We start from the raw sequence: 21,296 nt of genomic DNA, 5'->3' as shown, positions 1-21,296 counted from the left end.
GTGAAATGAGAAGTCTGCTTACTGACAACCTAATCAGCCATTCATATACAATCATGATGTAGATCTACTGTGATTCATATTCACCTGTATGACTCTGTCCATGCAGTGACATCAAAATGTACACAACTGTAATTGAATTCTATCTTATATCACCACTTCAGCTGTTGATGTAGTGGGTAATGCTTTATTGACTCAGTATAGCTTTCCAAAGGCATACTGACGGAGTGAATAACTAGGGTAGAAGTGTCAGATAAGGTGGTGTGCAGTTTCACTGGGGCTTCAACGCTAATAGCGCTTTACTATGTCAGTTTAAACTATTATGAGCGTATATGTGGGTAATTTAATTAAACAACATTTAACAAAATTAAATTGATTATCGTTTTTGGCCCCAATTTGTATCAGGTGTCTTTAACTACTATGGACTTACATAATAATTATTGTTGGGTACAATGCACTTATAGTGTTGATGTTGTTTTGTTAAACACTTGTGCTGCTATTGATCTAATACAGCCATGAGTCTTTTTGGGAAAGATGCAACAAGTTTTTCACACCTGGATTTGGGTATCCTCTGCCATTCCTCCTTGCAGATCCTCTCCAGTTCTGTCAGGTTGGATGGTAAACGTTGGTGGACAGCCATTTTCAGGTCTCTCCAGAGATGCTCAATTGGGTTTAAGTCAGGGCTCTGGCTGGACCATTCAAGAACAGTCACGGAGTTGTTGTGAAGCCACTCCTTTGTTATTTTAGCTGTGTGCTTAGGGTCATTGTCTTGTTGGAAGGTGAACCTTCGGCCCAGTCTGAGGTCCAGAGCACTCTGGAGAAGGTTTTCATCCAGAATATCCCTGTACTTGGCCGCATTCATCTTTCCCTCGATTGCAACCAGTCGTCCTGTCCCTGCAGCTGAAAAACACCCCCACAGCATGATGCTGCTACCACCATGCTTCACTGTTGAGACTGTATTGGACAGGTGATGAGCAGTGCCTGGTTTTCTCCACACATACCGCTTAGAATTAAGGCCAAAAAGTTCTATCTTGGTCTCATCAGACCAGAGAATCTTATTTATCACCATCTTGGAGTCCTTCAGGTGTGCTTTCATGTGTCTTGCACTGAGGAGGGGCTTCCGTCGGGCCACTCTGCCATAAAGCCCCGACTGGTGGATGGCTGCAGTGATGGTTGACTTACTACAACTTTCTCCCATCTCCCGACTGCATCTCTGGAGCTCAGCCACAGTGATCTTTGGGTTCTTCTTTACCTCTCTCACCAAGGCTCTTCTCCCCCGATAGCTCAGTTTGGCCGGACGACCAGCTCTAGGAAGGGTTCTGGTCGTCCCAAACGTCTTCCATTTAAGGATTATGGAGGCCACTGTGCTCTTAGGAACCTTAAGCGCAGCAGAAATTTTTTGTAACCTTGGCCAGATCTGTGCCTTGCCACAATTCTGTCTCTTCAGGCAGCTCTTCAGGCAGTTCCTTTGACCTCATGATTCTCATTTGCTCTGACAGCACTGTGAGCTGTAAGGTCTTATATAGACAGGTGTGTGGCTTTCCTAATCAAGTCCAATCAGTATAATCAAACACAGCTGGACTCAAATGAAGGTGTAGAACCATCTCAAGGATGATCAGAAGAAATGGACAGCACCTGAGTTAAATATATGAGTGTCACAGCAAAGGGTCTGAATACTTAGGACCATGTGATATTTCAGTTTTTCTTTTTAAATAAATGTGCAAAAATGTCAACAATTGTGTGTTTTTCTGTCAATATGGGGTGCTGTGTGTACAATAATGAGGAAAAAAAATGAACAAATGATTTTAGCAAATGGCTGCAATATAACAAAGAGTGAAAAATGTAAGGGGGTCTGAATACTTTCCGTACCCACTGTATATACACACACACAAATTATTTATAGATATTTACAAACTTTTATGTTGATACGATTAATCGGTTTGACAGCACTAGTATTTACACAATAAGTGCATTGTGTCAAATGAGTAGTTTAGTACATACATAGTTTAAGACACTTAATATAAAGTGGGTCCCAATTTTTTATTGATTGACGGCTCTAGCTAAATAAACAGATCAAACTCAAAATGCAATTTTAACTTGGAAACTCATCCAAGAATGCAGATGCAGAGATCTGGGTGTGTGGATTCACAAACATGGCAGGACCCAGATATACGCTGTTATTGATAAACATCAGATAAAACAGATTGTTCTATTGTGTTATTCGTTTAATTACAATGCCAAACTTTGACCATTTGAAATGCTCATCTATCTTTCCCATTCTTAACAGGATATGTGTATTGTGGCGGCCTTTCCACTTCAGTACAGTAATGAATAAGCAGAGAATGATGAAGAACCACCATCACCAATATATGTGAACCAAGATATCCATATATTATTGCCAATATGGAGTACACAAACAAAGCCAAAAACAAAATTTAAACATGATACCCTGAAAGCTTTTTCAATGAAATGTTTCTTCAATAAAAAACAATTTTAATGAAATCCAACCAGTAGAGATGGTCCTGAAGACAATACATAATTAACCTACCAAAGTAGGCTTTAATGTTTTCTGTCCAAACAATAGACATTTTCATGACATAAATGCTGGTGTAGAGTTTTGGCTTAACTTGCACCTGAAAAACTCAACAGTTTTTTATTAAAATTTAATTAAAGGGTTAGTTCAGCCAAAAATGTAAATTCTGCCACCATTTACTCACCCTCATGTCGTTCAAACCTATATGGCTTTCTTTCTTCTGTGAAACACAAAAGAAGATATTTTGAAGAATGTTGTTAATCAAACCATTTTTTGTTCCCATGGATTCCCATTGTCCAGTGGAAATAAAAAAATACAATGAAAGTCAATGGGAACCGTTTGATTACCCACATTCTTGGAGTGACATGAGGGTGAGCAAAAGATGACAGAATTTTCATTTTTGAGTGAACTAACTTTTAATACCCTGAGATAAATACCCTTTTTTTTTCAGTTCAGTTTTAGAAATGCTCCTTTAATACACATCTGTTGGAAGTTTGAAATCCTTGAAGCAGTAAAAAGAGATGTCACCATGATCCACCACTGCAAACGTTACTGGGACATCTCCACTTTGGAAGGACAGCTGCTTCATGACATGCAGATCAGGGACGGGACCGTCAAAACTGTCAATGAACGAAGACATAAATCAGTTGGCATGCTCAGATCAGGACCTTTTCAGACTGTACAAATTTCTTGTCACATGTTAATAATAATAAATATAGCTGAAAGCAGCAATTACGGGGCCAAGCACTTAATAAGGCCATTACTTACATTGATGGACATATACTTTATTTAAGGAACTTTATGAACCTTGCAAAATTCACAAGGCTTAACACTTGCTTTAGACTGGATTTGATCAAACAGTCTTTAAACCGCTAACCTGTTGCTTCACACAGCATGCCACTCATACACCCTGGTTTGCTTAATTTAAAAGTGGAGCATTTTTTACATGAAAAAGTGTTATTTTACTTTGTGCTTGTCGCTTGTCACTGGGCGGCACAAGGAAGACATGCTTTCCCCCAGCTGTCAAGGTTCAGAAAACAAAAGTTGAACAATGTTTTCAAAAGTTATGCCTTTTTTGCAAAAATCCTTATATCTCTGGAACACTAGGTGGCGCTGTGATCAAACTCCTCAGGTACCTTAAGGACATGCTGTCAATGATCCCTACCTAATTTGTTGCCGATAATGTCAAATCGTTTAAAAGATATTGCAATTTATGCCAAATTTCAAAATGGTGGACAGGCAATTTGTCTGATCTTGGCAAATTTGGTAGAGGGATTCGAATCTGCAGACACCAAGATCTTGACTTTCTGATAAAGATTTCAAAATTTATGTGAAAAAAATGTTCGTAATGTGCTTGTTTTTCCCAACTTACGGATATACCCTCAGATCTGGGTGCTGACAAAGTGTACCAAGTTTGTTTCGATTGATCAGAGTTTGGCCAGGATATAGAGCTGGTAAGTCCCGCCCATCCGTAAAACCCCGCTGGACCTCTAGGTTGAAAAATCGTCAATGCAAGTGAATGGGAGAAAATAATTATTTTCTGGTCCCGTTTGAATTGTGCCATGAATGTGAACATATGTTGTCTGTGAATTTTTTATATAATTTTTCATGTTACGAGTTCGACAGTATATGGTATGATTCTTCGGCTAGCAGTTGTGGAAAAGACATAACGAGAAAGACTACATGTCGCCTATGTGACGTCACCCCATAAAGTTGACTTACCCGTGGTTTTCGCCACGCTCAACGATTTTGTCCTCTCCCTGAAAGAAGGCGGTGAAGTGCACCAAAGACACAGTCATGTTTAGCGGGATCCGTGAGCTAGTGTCCGTGTGCGAGTGGTGGTGACGTTTCAAACGCGTCGAAAGCAGCGAAGAGTTGTAGTCCACAAAGTGCTCTCACACAAAGTCTAACCGTATCAAACTTCTACCCGCTAAACTGTAGCATTCTTCAAACGTTATAGCCATTTCAAAAGTGATTTTTTTGCTATAGATTTGGCCTTATATTTAAATTACTATTCATGACCACCACTATAATATTTGAGAGGATTTAAGAGCAAAACTGTGAAGCTAATAATTAGCATTTAGCATTTACATTATTTCTTCTGTTAAGGGTCCCGCTGTAGTCTATAATTATATCCATTTACAATTCATCTTTGATCACCAAAATGACATTTAAACATAGACATATAAACAACATTAAAAGCTTGATTTTTGCCACAGGGGGACTTTAAAACATTTTTTTTTATTTGAGCTGTAAAAAAAAAAAAAAAAAAAAAAATCAGTATATCCGGTTATTACTAAATTTGTTATGTCTAATCCTAAAAAAAATTGTAAAGGGTAAAAACATCACAGACGGGTCATATTATGAGGCCAAATAGCACATTTCAAACATTTTTATGACTTTATGCTTATTCCATGTCGTTGCTAAGTCCTGCAAAATCATGAAAACCAGTTTTCCAGCATGAATCAGCAGTCTGTTTGATCCAGACACTGTATAACTAAGGCAAAATAACAAAACCAACACAGCAGGAAAAAGACGACCATTAAAGCACGTAATGAATGGCTGGACTAATTTCAGTGTATTGTGTATCAGTGTATGTTTACCTGCAGACACACATGCGGCTGTACGGCTTTCCAGGATGGCTCTTTTTAAACTCCGCCACCGTGTCCGGCTGGTAAACATCAAAACTAATCTTCCACTGGTCTGACGGGGACAATCTGACAAAAAATACAGTTTGTTTAAAACAGCAGTTCAATCATCTCAAAGGCTTATTTGACTTCTCTGTCAATTTCAGGAGAAAGCTACCAGGTTTACTCTGACAGCGATTAATTTCATCCCTGAATATGATACGGCTACAGGACAGTAAATGTGGGCTTATTCACCTGGAAACTCCCTCAGACCAGCTCGAAGACTTGACAATGCTGATCTGGTCCAGCAGTTCACCTGCACCATGATAATACCAAAAAATGTAACGTCACATGAGAGTGAGGCAATGACACGCATCTTTCACAAACATTACATTTTCTAAGCACAAAAACCAAGATCATATATTAAACCTAATCATCTAGTTTTTATCTGTTTGACACGGAAACCTCACCGTAGAATAATTAAAAACATCATTGCAAACCTATTTTAAATGCATTTCACACATATCTCATTTTTTACATAACAATTAAATTATAATTTGTACATAGTATAAATAAATTACATTGAAACTAACCCTTTAAATAACATTAACAATACAATTGCTTAATGCATCCGGTATCATGAACTTACAATGAACAATAAATATCAATCTTGGTTAATTTATAAACAAATACATTTTTGAACATTTAAACTATAAATTACTATTACTCAATGTATTATGAACTAACATTATATTATCACTGTTATTATATTATATTATATTATATTATATTTCTTCATTTAACAATTTATTACTTGTTTGGTTGTTGTTGTTGTTGTTGTTGTCTAAAACTACAGCTATAAAAAAAAAAAACGTAACTAATAATGTAACCTTTGCAGTTAACTGAAATAAAGAAGTACACAAATTACTAAAACTGAAGCAGAAATAAAAATAAATTAAGGATATATAGAAATGGCAAAAAACAACATAAAAAATGTAAAAACAAAGCATATAATTAAAATACTGAAATTAAACAAATTAAATAAAAATAAAATAAAAGCTGTGATATGATAGTGTATGAACAATACTAAAATACCTGTTAATACCAATTTATTTTATAAATGTATTGCTAAATGTATTTACATTTCTTTCTTTTTTCCATTTAGAAAAGTAATATACATTTATTATTAAACTAGATTAATAAATACTATAAACAATTATTGTTTATTGTGAAATCATATTCACTAACTAATATTAACAAATTGAAACTTTTTTTTTAATTATTATTATTTTGATACAGTCATGTAATAAACCTTATTAGAAAGAATAACCAAATGCTTCTTTATTCTTATGTCAGCTTCACCAGATATTATGCTCAGACTGCTGATGCATTTATTCACGGAGAACAAAAAAACTAACACATTAAAGTGACGTGAATTTTCTAAACCAAGTAGGGCTGTGAAACAATTCATCGTCGTATATGTGTGTGCACTGTGTATAATTATTTTGTAAATATAAATACACACACATGCATGTATATATTTAAGAAATATTTGCATGTGTATAATATATATATATATATATATATATATATATATATATATATATATATATATATATATATATATACACACACATACATTAATCGTTTCACAGCCCTACCAAACAGAACGGCATCTGTGAGTTTGAGTGGCCCCATCAGGTCTTGTGAGTTTGAGACAGGATATCTGTTTGACCAAACAATGGAGGTCAAGGTTCGTTCTGACACTGTCGTTTAGGAATCTAGTCATTGCATGTCTACTGAACGAGTGTTTTCTTACGGTGCGAGGCGCACTGGCCGGGCTGAGTGAGCGGCGTCACCTCCCTCTCCCACAGATGCGCGGGTCTGTCCTTCTGTCCCCGTCTCCTCCTGTCCTCCAGCAGCTGGAAATACTCCACCCAGTTCCTGCAGCGCCGCACCTCTCGGTCGCTGTTAACATCCCTGCGGTAGCGATCGTGCTCTCTCTGCCGCTCCCTGTCCCGGCGCGACAGCTTCTCCTGCTTCATGTTGAGTCTGCTGAGCCATGGAGCCACGTCACAGTCGCCCACCTCCAGAGCGCCGGGTAATAGGCTGCGGTCTGGGGACGCCAGGCACACGGAGCGGCTCCTGCGAGAGCCCAGGTCTGGGAAAGAGATGCTGCTGAAGTCCCAGCGAGGAGCTGCGCTCTGGGCTTGAGGAGGTGGAGGCTGGACATCCCTCTCCATCCACCACGTCCTGTCCGAGGCATCGGCAGACTCCAGGGGCGATTCACTGCTCTTAACTAGCTCGTCACTTTGGTCTTCAGCTGTCGTCTTCTCCACTGGTGACGTGTTCTGTTTGTCACTGAGGCCGATCAAGACAGAGATGAGAATAGGGAATAAGAACTAAGCGGCAACCTTCCGGTCTCTCTTTTGCAACCAACACGGAAGTGACTTAAACTGCAATTCATCGACTGGCCGCTAGAGGCAGGCTCCAAAAGAGAGTCAATTCCATATATCCTCCATGTTAAAATGCCCAACTTCACAGCAGAAAAAAGTATGTTTACAGTCTGGTACAAAAGGTGGTTTTGGTCTATATAGCTAATTTTGCCCTTCATGACAACTGCGAGGGCGGTGAATTCTTTTATAACTCATCCGTTTAAATGATATTAAGCCTTAAATTTCTGCATAATTAAGGGCGTGGCCACTTGAGTGACAGGTGGATTGCCGCTGCTGTCATTAGCCATTTGTCTGCTGTCTGTTAGCTGTCACGTCACCTCAGATAATCTGCCTCTTTGCCCATTTTCATTTATCCGGGAGTGACGTAAGGTGACGCGCTGCCAAGATGGCGATGGTCGGCTCCGCCCACTTTGGGCTTCAAAAATGCTCTTCAGAAACCTACGGGTGACGTCAAGGACACTATGTCCATATTTTTTTACAGTTAGAACTTAATGCTCTTCGGTCATTTTTGACCGAAAAAATGTACGTATTGGTTTACTTTTTTCTTTTTTACTTTATCGGAAAGGTACGAAACTTGGTAAAGGTTTTGGCACTTGCTGTGTGAACAAAAAAAATCATGGACATGATTCAAAGAAGTTAAATGGTCCTGAAAAAATAGTCACACTTGTGGTCCTTGTGATCAAAATTGCGGTATTGGAAATTAATGGGAGACGAATTTCATCTAGTGGAAACGTTTGGTACTGCGGCCTAACAAAATCTGACTGAAGGCTCTTCTTTTTTTTAGATATCAAGCTCAAATTTGAAACAAATCGTTTCGATTCATGGCTTTGATTTTCTTGCAGTTTTAAAGTAAAATGTGTTTTTGAAAATATATATTTCATATCAAAATTGAAAATAGTATTTTTGTGCATTTTTCATAACAGTTTAAGTTGGAAATTACAATTTCAGGTCTATGCTCAAAAAGTGAATAAATGGATTATCAATACATCGTAACTATAATTTAGTACTATAAAATCCCCTAAAAAATACAAAATATTAAATAAAAAACATCATCGAACTAAAATATAGTACATAAATTTCATTGAATTAAAAAAAATTCTGTAATTTTTGACCGAAATGCAAAGAGCAGCAGAAGGTTAAGTAGAGTAGAGCAAAAATGCCACCAAAATAGACAAAAATGCCCCTCAAATTCAAAAAATGCTCCAGCACAATTAAACAGAATCTATAACAATCGTCACAATTAAAGCAAACCGTGAACATGAATGAAAAGTGTTGATTGCGGCCAGTGTTACCAAGTCAGGCTGCTTTTAAATTGTTGCCACGGTTCGACTGTTTTCCCCGTGGGTTAAACTCGTTCGTATTTTTTATAAACAATAAAAATATAATTGAAGTTTCAGAGCCACACCCACCAATTACATCATCGCCACAGACCATCGGTAGTTCGAAGGTGTTGGCAAGCTGTTTCAAACTCCCGAAATGAACACCAAACAAACTTTGTTTTGCCTTGATTTTGTTCTAAATGACGTCACACCAATTCGTTCGATTTCGCTTTAAAGGGCACATAACACACACAGTTTCTGCCAATCTCATGTTAAGTACCTTGAGTACCTAATAGAGTATGTAAATTGTATGTATGTATTACCGCTCTATACACACCTAAAAATAAAAATCATAATCCAAAATTTTCCAGGAGCTGAAAAAGACATGAGGTGTACCTGGATACAGGACTTTGAGAGCGTTTCCTCTTCAGCTGTTTTCTCTGCTTGTCCCACGATGATGCCGGCAGATTCAGCTGTCTCTCATATGTGGATGGGACTGAACTGTGTGAAAGACGACTTTAATTGGACACTGTAGTGAAATATCTGATGATATAATTTCGGTACACGCCAACGCAATTGATTGTGCTGAGGATAAGTACGTGATTTTTACCTGGGGTCAAATCTGTTCACAACATACCCAAGCCTTTTCAAATGTCCAAAAACCTAAATGAAGGAAGACAATTTACACTTATGAATCAGTATAAGTTTATGGTACGTTTCGCTCTTCTTTGTTCCAGTGGTTTGGAATTTTCTTCTGACGCTGACTATGTATATTATTTTAAACATTTGTCAAAAGTGCAAAATATTTTTAACAGCAAAAAATACTGAGTGCACCTTTAAGAAGAGTTTTCTCATCAGGAGACAAACCTGATACTGATGAGATGAAGAGTCACAGGCTGCGTCCGAAACCGCGTACTCAATGAGTAGGTACTTATTTTCAATGAGTACTTACTTAACGAGCGCTAAAAGAGTAGGTACTTTATAGCCAAATCTCGTTGAGTATGAACGCGAACCGGACATCTGCCATGTTGACGTTATCATGTGACCTACGACGCATTATCACACGCGCAACAACTTAAAAGATTTGAACGACACGTTTAATTCATCTATCTGTAAATATTGATATTGATTAAACTTGCTCATTTTGAAGAAACTGCTGCCCATTTATTTTGTGAATACATTTAGGGTTGATTAAAGTTCTTATATTTAACCCTACTAATGTGACCCACCGTTTTATCCTTACAATATTATTTATTTTTATTACGAAATCCCAAAATGGTCATCTCTTGAATGTTGTTAATTTCTTTATTTTATATCCAAACATTTTTATCCACAAGCAAAAGTGGCTAACTGCTTTATGTTTTCCTCTTTTTCTTGTTGAATTTAACTCTCGTTTCATCCCTCTGGCCTAGGCCTATAAATATATATTTTTTTTAAATGCATTTTTAAATGTATTATAATGAATTATTTAAGAAAAAATATATTAAAATATTCAACCTTGTACTAGGTTATTTTTTCCTGTGTAAAAAATCTCATATTATGTATGCAAACCCATGATATATATATATATACACCTCATAACATCAGTAACTCAACAGCCCTACCTAGAACGGGTTTCCTCAGCGTTTGTAATGTCTGCACAAAGGGCAGCTGTGCAAAGATTTGCCTTTGGAGAAAACTGTTGATTTTATACTCAAAAAATTTTAAGTATCATTAATATTAAAAATTAATATTACCCCAGAATGAATTGCATTGATATCCCACCCCAAAACATACAATAATAACAACGATAAATGCTGACCAATACTTAATTATATTACTTTTTACTGAAAATAGTAGTAAAAAGTATATAGTGAACATATCTACATTTGCATTCAAACAATTAAATAAAGCATTAATTAAATAATTATATTGTATTTACTGACAACAATGAGAAATATTAATAAATTAGTAAAAGAATGAATGAAAGTCACCATCACACAATAAACAAATGCATATACAAGTCAACACATGAAACAAAGCTTTATTCAAACTACAATCATGTATGTAGGCTGAAGGCGCTGAGGTTGTTGCGTGTTGTGCTTCACAATCTGAGGCAATAAGGGCTGGTGGAGTGATGGAGGGACTCGTAAGGGCTGGTCTCGTAAGGGCTGGTGGAGTGATGGAGGGACTCATGGCACCATCTCCAGGATTCAGCTCTGGGCTCCTCATCCTCAGCACTCACACCAGCCTGCTGACATTTCAGATTCTACAAAATGCACAATCATAACACAAAAGCAGTCATTTTAACCACACAATGTCATATGATTTCAGTATTATTTAGAAGACAAAACCACTTTTTTTTCACAAACGCCGCCATCATCTTCCCTTGCAGGTCCTGCTCCACCACAAAAGCTGTGCAGCTAATGCACAGAAATCAAGAATCAGAAAAGTGCTGTAATAGCTCTGTTTGAAATTACAATAATTAGTTATTGTTATTAATTTCTGTGGTATACTCACTCAAAGCCTTTGATGGCAGCATTCAGCTTCATGAGCCACTCTCCACCGGATAAACACACATCTGTTCATCTGTCCCTGTAACATCCAGACGAGATTCACATTACCTCTGTGATTTATGAGCTTGTTTTAACTTTTTATCCAACATAAATGTTCCTCAATTTATCAACAGTACTAATGGACAAATAAAATAGATAACTTATGTTTAATTACTTTATAGATTTGTTCTACATAATAGCACACATTCATCACTCAGATGTCTATTTCATGTTGTGATGTGCTCTTCTGCAATACTTACTGAAGATTTTCCTGTCAGAAGTAAATAGACATTTAAAATAAGCGTCTTTAGGATGCATATGGTTTATGTAAATCCACTTTAGAGACGTAACTTACGTGTCCTTACTGGAGCTCGCCTGTTAGCTAACGTTATACATAATAAAACGTGTTTTTACAGCAAAATCACAACTATACTACACTGTGTAACGTCTTTACACCTTCAACAATTCAACAGTTTACTCTACAGTAGTTCAACACATGCAATTTTAACACAAGGACCCGTGTTTACTCACATTTGAAAGCACCCGCGTCGCTGATCTCTGCGATGTTTGATAATGACGTATCCTCTCTCGCGTGGCCTCCTGGGATAGAAGTATTCATCTTCGAGCTCTTCAAAATCTGGGTTGAAGCAGTAAGCCATCCGGGAACTTCTCGCCTACTCTTTTATGAGTACTGAGGTTTCGGACATACTACTCCGTTCACGTACTGTTTTCCCCTACTATATAGTAGGAAAGTAGGAATATTCGGACGCACTATAAGTATATGTACGCCCGAATCTCGCGATAATTAGTACGTCACTCTGGTAATTCTCGCCTACTCTTTTATGGATACTAAGGATTCGGACATACTTATTCGCTCGCCTACTGCTTTTTCCATACTATATAGTAGGGAAGTATGCGGTTTCGGACGCAGCCACAGTCTCACTAGAGAGAAAGCGCTCATATCCATCCTGAATAGACAACGGAAGGTCCCGGTAAAACACCTGCACATTGCCCTGAATTAGGAAGAAAACATTGCAAAGATACAGTTTACACAAAAATACTAAACCGTTTTCAACATTGATGATAATCAAAAATGTTTCTTGATCAGCAAATTAGCATATTAGAATGATTTCTGAAGGATCATGTGACACCGAAGTCTGCATAAATATACAGTTCCCATAATAAAAGATAATAGCATGATATGTCCACTCACACATTCCATGAGGTAGAGAGCCTCTTCAGGACGCAGGTACTGCTTCCCTCTCTCTGAAAAACCCATCGTCTGCCAAAATTTCCCCTGCAAACACACATGATAATTTATAATGCCCTGTTTACACCTGGTATTAAGATGCGTTTTGGTCGATCGGATCGCAAGTAGACAAGAGAGACACATTCCTGTTTACAATTCCTGGTGTTTTAATCCGTCTCTTTTGTCCACTTTCAACCACTTCTGTCCTGATTTCTTCGAGGGGAGGGTCTATGAGCGGGTAAATGTATGTTTTTTTTTTTCTTTCAGATCTCTAATCTAAATGGACAAAATATTAAGGTCATGCAATTTACAGTTGTAATCAAAACTCCCATTGCAAATCAGGTTTATTGGCAAAATTTACAGACTTTCATCTGTTTGCAATGAACAAATCAAACAAAGGTAATGGCAATAGCTCAACACAACAAATGTTTCAAGTGGTTTCCCCAGAATTCATCTGAAAATTCAACTTTTTAATGACTTCTGCAGTCTAAAAATTATTCTACCCCCTAAAGAGAATCCCACAAGCTCACAAATCTGCAAAACAGGTGTAGTCTCAAGCATACCTGATGCAACTAATCAAGGGCTTCATTAGTTGCACCAGGTGTGCTTGAGCTAGAACACATGAAATATCTTCCCATATTGTTTACTCATTAGGTCAGTAGGCAGAGAGTAGATGTCTTTTGTGGCTGTTTGAACGCATCCGACCACATGAGAGTTTACACTACGAAAGCAATCCGGTCTAATGCATTTTCGAAGTAAGTGGTCGAAAGTGGACAAGCTCATAACGTTTTAGACTCCGTTTACACCTGTATTTAGCGTCGTCCACTTGTGATCCGATCGACCGAAACGTATCTTAACGCCAGATGTAAACAGTTAACAATGACCAGATGGAGATGATGTTTCATTTGATGTTTGACATGGACTCACTGCTGGTGACTGCAATTCCACTAGTCTTTCCTCAGGGGTCCAGACAGCTTTCACTAGATTCCCTCTGTGCGGAAACACAAGCGCATCAGCTTTAGCTTAGCTCTTCTGTGCAGAAAGTGAGCGTGTGTTTTTAAGACATCACTCACAGTCTCTCCACCCTCTCCTCGGCCAGGAGCGTCCAGTGCTCGTCCAGACTCTGCTGCAGACGGGCCGCCTGCTTCTCGGACCCATCGGGCAGGAAGTCTTTCTGACCCCTCACTGGTATCTTATGGCTCCGGGACCTCGCCTCAAACAGCTCTGATGGACTGCATTCAAAGCCAATACAAATATAAAGAAATGCAAAAAAAATTGTATATGCAAATATAACTAATGCATGTGTAACAGAACATAAATCCAGACTTAACAATCGGAACCCTGTAAACCTGACATATGACATAATAGTCTGAAAGAACATTATTTGAAATGAAACGATTTATTGAACCTTTAGACAAAGTATAAAATAAATAAATGCAAAAGTGTTTTATGTTTTATGTCATATATATGACACATCAGGCTTTTATGGCTCATATAGTATGATATAGGGAGAGTTTGAAGCTCACACTAGAGGAAGAACAAAACACCTCACTTTTATTCAGAGGGCCAAACTGAGGAAAAATACGCAGTTTGGTGCAGTTGCTGATATTTATAGGGTCAAAAAGTAAGATGAAATTCCGATAGCTTATAAATCAATAGCATGTAAATCAATGAGATTTCTATTACAGTATAGTGACTACTTACATAAAATGGGAGAAGGGGTAAAATCTTTGCGTGGCAGGGGGAGCTGCCACTCGACCAGTCACGGATATATGCGCCTGCCACTCGACCAGTCACGGATATATGCGCCTGCCACTGCGTTATATGCGCCGGCCACTCGACCAGTCACGGATATGTGCGCCTGCCACTCGACCAGTCACGGATATATGCGCCGGCCACTCGAACTTACACAATATGTAAGGTTTAAAAAAAAAAAAAAAAAAAAAAAATTCCAGCGCGTGTCTAGTGGCTCTATTAGCATCTCGCCGGCCACTACCAGCCACACGATCTCTCACTGTTTACATCTTCCAGCCACTCCTAGTGATACACAGAGCACAAAGACAGTGCAATACAGATCTTATTTACCTATTTCTCAACTAAATCTTATTTTTTATTCGCACTTTTTACCCGTATATGGGAGTGCGCGCTCGTGGCTCTTAGCATCGCGCCGGCCACACCAGCCACACAATCTCTCACTGTTTACATCTATCAGACACTCCTAATGATACACAAAAGCACACATACAGTGCAATACATATCTTATTTACCTATTTCTCATCTTATCTATTTTTTATTTGCTCTTTTTACCCGTATGGGAGCGTGCTGGTGGCTAAGCGAAGCGTAGCACCAGCCACACGATCTCTCGCTGTTTACGGCCACTACCAGCCACACGATCTCTCACTGTTTACATCTTTCAGACACTCCTAATGATACACGAGAGCACAAAGACAGTGCAATACAGATCTTATTTACCTATTTCTCAACTAAATCTTATTTTTTATTCGCTCTTTTTACCCGTATATGGGAGTGCGCGCTCGTGGCTCTATTAGCATCGCGCCGGCCACACCAGCCACACAATCTCTCACTGTTTACATCTATCAGACACTCCTAATGATACACAAAAGCACACAAACAGTGCAATACATATCTTATTTACCTATTTCTCATCTTATCTGTTTTTTTATTTGCTCTTTTTACCCGTATGGGAGCGCGCTCGTGGCTAAGCGAAGCGTCGCACCAGCCACACGATCTCTCGCTGTTTACGGCCACTACCAGCCACACGATCTCTCACTGTTTACATCTTTCAGACACTCCTAATGATACACGAGAGCACAAAGACAGTGCAATACAGATCTTATTTACATTTCTCAACTAAATCCTATATTTTTATTCGCTCTTTTTACCCGCATATGGGAGTGCGCGCTCGTGGCTCTATTAGCATCGCGCCGGTGGTGCGTGGGATTTCCCCCTTTCTGGTCAATGTATCCCTGCCTCTGCTTAATTATTTTTATCCCCGGTGAGAGATCGTGTGGCTGGTAGTGGCCGGCGCGTTTCTAATAGAGCCACGAGCGCGCACTCCCATACGTATGGAAGCTTGTTTCCGCCACAAAAAAAAAAAAAAAAAAAGATAATTGCGACTTTTTATCTCACAATTGCGAGTTTACATCTCGCAATTCTGACTTTATATCTCAGAATTGCGAGATATAAAGTCAGAATTGCGTGAAATAAAGTCGCAATAGCGTTTTTTAAAGTCAGAATTGCGAGATATAAAGTCAGAATTGCGTGAAATAAAGTCACAATTGCGTGTTATAAAGTCAGAATTCTGACTTTTTTTCTCGCAATTGCGACTTTATATCACGCAATTCTGACTTTATATCTAGAATTCTGACTTTATATCACGCAATTGGGAGATATAAAGTCAGAATTGCATGATATAAAGTCGCAATTGCGTGTTATAAAGTCAGAATTGTGAGATATAAACTATTCTAAGGTAAAAAAAAAGAAAAAAAGTCCGTCTTTTTTTCCCCCTTAGAATTGGACTTTATATCTCACAATTCGGAGAAAAGATGTCTGAATTGCGAGATATAAACTCGCAATTATGTGTTATAAAGTCAGAATTGCGTGATATAAAGTCAGAATTCTGAGATATAAAGTCAGAATTCTGACTTTATAAGACGCAATTGCGACTTTATATCTCGCAATTCTGACTTTATATCTCAGAATTCTGACTTTAGCCTATATCACGCAATTGGGAGATATAAAGTCAGAATTGCATGATATAAAGTCGCAATTGCGTGTTATAAAGTCAGAATTGTGAGATATAAACTATTCTAAGGTAAAAAAAAAGAAAAAAAGTCCGTCTTTTTTTCCCCCTTAGAATTGGACTTTATATCTCACAATTCGGAGAAAAGATGTCAGAATTGCGAGATATAAACTCGCAATTATGTGTTATAAAGTCAGAATTGCGTGATATAAAGTCAGAATTCTGAGATATAAAGTCAGAATTCTGACTTTATAAGACGCAATTGCGACTTTATATCTCGCAATTCTGACTTTATATCTCAGAATTCTGACTTTATATCACGCAATTGGGAGATATAAAGTCAGAATTGCATGATATAAAGTCGCAATTGCGTGTTATAAAGTCAGAATTGTGAGATATAAACTATTCTAAGGTAAAAAAAAAGAAAAAAAGTCCGTCTTTTTTTCCCCCTTAGAATTGGACTTTATATCTCACAATTCGGAGAAAAGATGTCAGAATTGCGAGATATAAACTCGCAATTATGTGTTATAAAGTCAGAATTGCGTGATATAAAGTCAGAATTCTGAGATATAAAGTCAGAATTCTGACTTTTATAAGACGCAATTGCGACTTTATATCTCGCAATTCTGACTTTATATCTCAGAATTCTGACTTTATATCTCAGAATTCTGACTTTATTACCTCATCCTCCCCCTCCCATATAAGGGTAATGACGCAAGGAAACAGGAAAGGGGAAATCCCCTACTGCTACATTTATAAAGTGTACTTATGAAACAGTCATGAAAGTTGACTCTCTTTTAGTGCACTTAAGTGGCCTTTCATTTCATTAATATTATATTATCTGCAAGGACACTTTTTTAAATATACTTTTAATTTGAAGTACACTACAAGTGCATGTCAATACACTTAAGCGTACTCCTTTCTTTAACCACTATTTGTTTAGATTACTTTTATGCTTTTTCTCCTTTTTGGAGCTTGAAACTTTTTTTACTCCATTGACTGCTCCAGTCAACTCGGTAAATTCCTTTGGGGTCAAGCAAAACGTTACCGGACCAACTCATCGTTTTAATCATACACTCAATTTAATTATATCACATGGAACCGATCCAACCGATATAGATATCATTCCACAAAGTGATGATGTCACTGACCATTACATGGTAACTTGCATATTACGTACTCCTGTAATATATCATGCTGCGCCGCGTTATCGATCAGGCAGAACAATCCTTCCATCCACCATAGATAATTTTTCAAATTGATCTGTCTCAGCTGCTCAGTGAACCCAAACAAACAGATGAACTAGAGGAATTAGCTAGCACTATGAGCACCATTCTCTCTGGAAAATTGGATATTGTTGCACCCATTAGATTAAAAAAGGTCAGAGAGAAAAGTAAAGCACCATGGTACAACAATAATATGCATGTTCTAAAGAGAGAAACCCGTAATTTAGAGTGTAAATGGAAACAAACTAATTTAGAGGTCTTCAGAATCGCATGGAAAGACAGTATGTCACGTTATAAAAAGGCCCTAAAAGCGGCCAGGGCTGAGCACCTCCGCAAACTAATAGAAAACAACCAAAACAATCCTAGGTTTTTATTTAACACCGTGGCTAGACTAACAAATAAACAGATGTCAACTGAACAAAATATTCCATTACAGTTTAGTAGTAATGATTTCATGAAGTTCTTCACTGAGAAAATAGAAAACATCAGAACCACTATTGTAAACGTTCAATCCTCAATCACGCCTTATAATTCAGCCTCAATTATCACCCCGCAAGAACAATTACAGTGCTTTACAACTATAGAACAAAAAGAGTTAAATACATTTATCACTTCATCTAAAACAACAACATATTTATTAGATCCTATACCCACTAAACTACTGAAAGAAGTGTTACCTATAGTGGAAGAGCCTCTCCTCAATATTATTAACTCATCTTTATCTTTAGGTCATGTTCCAAGAACATTTAAACTGGCAGTTATAAAACCTCTCATTAAGAAACCACAATTAGATCATAATAATCTAGCAAATTATAGACCCATTTCAAATCTTCCTTTTATGTCTAAAATACTAGAAAAAGTTGTGTCCGCCCAACTGGGCTCTTTCTTGCAAGAAAATGACATCTATGAAAAGTTTCAGTCTGGATTCAGGCCGCATCATAGCACTGAAACTGCGCTCGTTAAAATCACAAATGATTTACTTTTAGCTTCTGACCAAGGCTGTATCTCAATATTAGTTTTACATGATCTTAGTGCTGTGTTCGATACTATAGATCACACAATACTCTTAGATCGACTACAAAATTATACTGGTGTTCAAGGACAAGCATTAAGCTGGTTCAGATCATACTTATCTGGCCGCTACCATTTTGTCTATTTAAATGGAGAAAAATTGATCATAACTCCAGTAAACTATGGAGTGCCGCAGGGATCTGTGTTAGGCCCTCTGTTATTCTCAATATATATGCTGCCACTTGGAAATATTATAAGGAAACATGGAATTAGTTTCCATTGTTATGCTGATGACACTCAAATCTATATTTCATCACGGCCAGATGAAAACGCTAAATTATCCAAATTGACAGAGTGTGTTAAAGATATAAAAGGATGACGCGCAATTTTCTTTTATTAAATCCAGACAAGACAGAGGTACTAATCATCGGTTAAAAAAAAACGCCCACAAAACCTCTCACACTACAACTTTAACATAGTAGGATGTCCTGTTACTTTATCCTCTACAGTAAAAGACCTGGGTGTTATACTAGACTGCAACCTGTCTTTTGAAAATCATATTTCATGTTACAAGAACAGCCTTTTTCCACCTTAGAAACATTGCTAAGCTACGTAACATGCTATCAGTTTCTGATGCAGAAAAGTTAGTTCATGCATTCATGACCTCGAGACTAGATTACTGTAATGCTTTATTAGCCGGTTGCCCTGCATCCTTAATAAACAAGCTACAGTTAGTCCAAAATGCCGCAGCTAGAGTTCATACTAGATCAAGAAAATATGATCATATAACACCAATTTTATCATCACTACACTGGTTACCTAAAAAGTTCCGTATTAATTACAAGGTATTGCTACTGACTTATAAAGCCCTAAACGGCTTAGCTCCAGTCTATTTAACGGATCTTCTATCGCCCTATAATCCATTGCGCTCTTTAAGATCACTAAATTCGAGGCTTACCTAGGATATCCAGATCCACCAAAGGAGGGAGAGCATTTTCAGATTTAGCTCCAAAACTCTGGAATAGTCTTCCTGATACTGTTCGTTGCTCAGACTCGCTCTCCCAGTTTAAAACTAGATTAAAGACGCATCTCTTCAGCCAGGCATTCATATAATACTTTTAATCTTACAGTTAAATCCGACCTCTAGTTCATAAACGCCAGAGGAGAACTGGCCCCCGACTGAGCCTGGGTTCTCCCAAGGTTTTTTTTTTTCTCCATTAGGTCACCTGATGGAGTTTTTCGGTTCCTTGCCACTGTTGCCTTTGGCTTGCTCAGTTGGGAATATTTGAGGATATTTAATTTAATTAATCAATCAACAATACTATTGATCAGCATTACCAAACGTGGACGTTTTCCACTAGAAACAAACATTGATGTATTATTTTAATTTAATACTGTGAAGCTGCTTTGATACAATCTGTATTGTGAAAAGCGCTATATAAATAAACTTGACTTGACTTTCAATGTATAAACTAAAATAGGCGAGACATTCTTCAAAACGTCATATTTTATATATTTCACAGAAGAAACTTAATCAAACTGGTTTGGAACAACATGAGTAAATGAGTGAGTAAATGAGTGAGTAAATGAAGACACTTTCATTTCTGTGTGATCAAGCCCTCTCAGTTCATACCTGTTTCTCTGTCCTCTGTGCTGCAGTTGATACAGTGTTGTGGTTTTTATGTTCACTCTCCTTACACCACACACAGATGCACTGTTGATCAGTGATACAGAACATTTCTAGCTCTTTATCATGTTTACGGCAGATCATGTCCTGCAGTCGTCCAGTGGCATCAATCACTTTGTGTGGCTTACGAGAGTGAAATTCCTCATGACGGTCAAAATGAGTTTGACAGTAAGATTCCTGACACACCAGACAGGACTTGACGGCTTTGTATTTTCTTCCAGTACAGACGTCACACTGCACGTCTCCAGCTCCAGCGTAACAGTCAGCAGGAAGTTTAGTCTTCTTCAGTTTCTCCACCAGTTCAGCCAGAATGGTGTTTTTAGCTAAAGCAGGTCTTGGACTGAAGGTCTGTCTGCACTGAGGGCAGCTGTAGACTCTCTTCTCATCCTCCTGATCCCAGCAGTCTGTAATACAGATCTTACAGTAACTGTGTCCACAGTGGATAGCCACTGGATCCTTCAGAAGATCCAGACACACTGGACACGTGAACTCATTCTGATCCACTGAAATTCTGGCTTCTGCCATTTTACTGCATGAATACAGAGAGACACAAACACACAACAGCTCAACAATACTTCAGTTTCTGTTTCTCTGAACTGAGGAGTTGAAATAGTTTCTTGCTTCTGTGTTTGATTGATGTGTGTAAAACAGGAGTGTCTGTAAACCAGCTTCCTCGTTCCTGGTCAATGAGAGTCACTTTACTGCTGTGTTTATGTGAAAACATCTAAATTATTGTAATTATGAGTTCCAAACACATGAATGACTGAGCAAAGTTTTATTTACGAATGCCAAACTCAGAATTCTAGACACTAGATGATTATCTTCTCCAGACTGGGAATTTGGGCAAATATCTGTCATGTATAGTCGCCTTTAGACTACAGCACTTTTGAATTA

The 21,296-nt window shown here is 37.9% G+C and overlaps 1 protein-coding gene across 1 annotated transcript; it reads right to left on the bottom strand.

Moving 5' to 3' along the window:
• Positions 1–3,002: 3,002 nt before the first annotated feature.
• LOC308696357 (tRNA-splicing endonuclease subunit Sen54-like) lies at positions 3,003–20,927 on the bottom strand (the record flags this gene model as incomplete). Its single annotated transcript, XM_081375021.1, has 14 exons — positions 3,003–3,150; positions 5,134–5,247; positions 5,413–5,473; positions 6,977–7,518; positions 9,329–9,433; positions 9,543–9,595; positions 12,680–12,763; positions 13,643–13,706; positions 13,789–13,947; positions 14,731–14,752; positions 14,843–14,933; positions 15,124–15,138; positions 15,230–15,322; positions 20,349–20,927. 14 exons carry the CDS (start codon positions 20,925–20,927, stop codon positions 3,003–3,005), a joined length of 2,130 nt encoding a protein of 709 aa, XP_081231147.1.
• Between the last annotated feature and the right edge of the window lie 369 nt (positions 20,928–21,296).

Source organism: Scardinius erythrophthalmus, assembly GCF_964197995.2.
Source record: "Scardinius erythrophthalmus genome assembly, chromosome: 1".
NCBI lineage: Eukaryota > Metazoa > Chordata > Actinopteri > Cypriniformes > Leuciscidae > Scardinius > Scardinius erythrophthalmus.
Note: the sequence above shows the minus strand (reverse complement) of the source record. Positions and strands in the feature narration are given on the sequence as shown.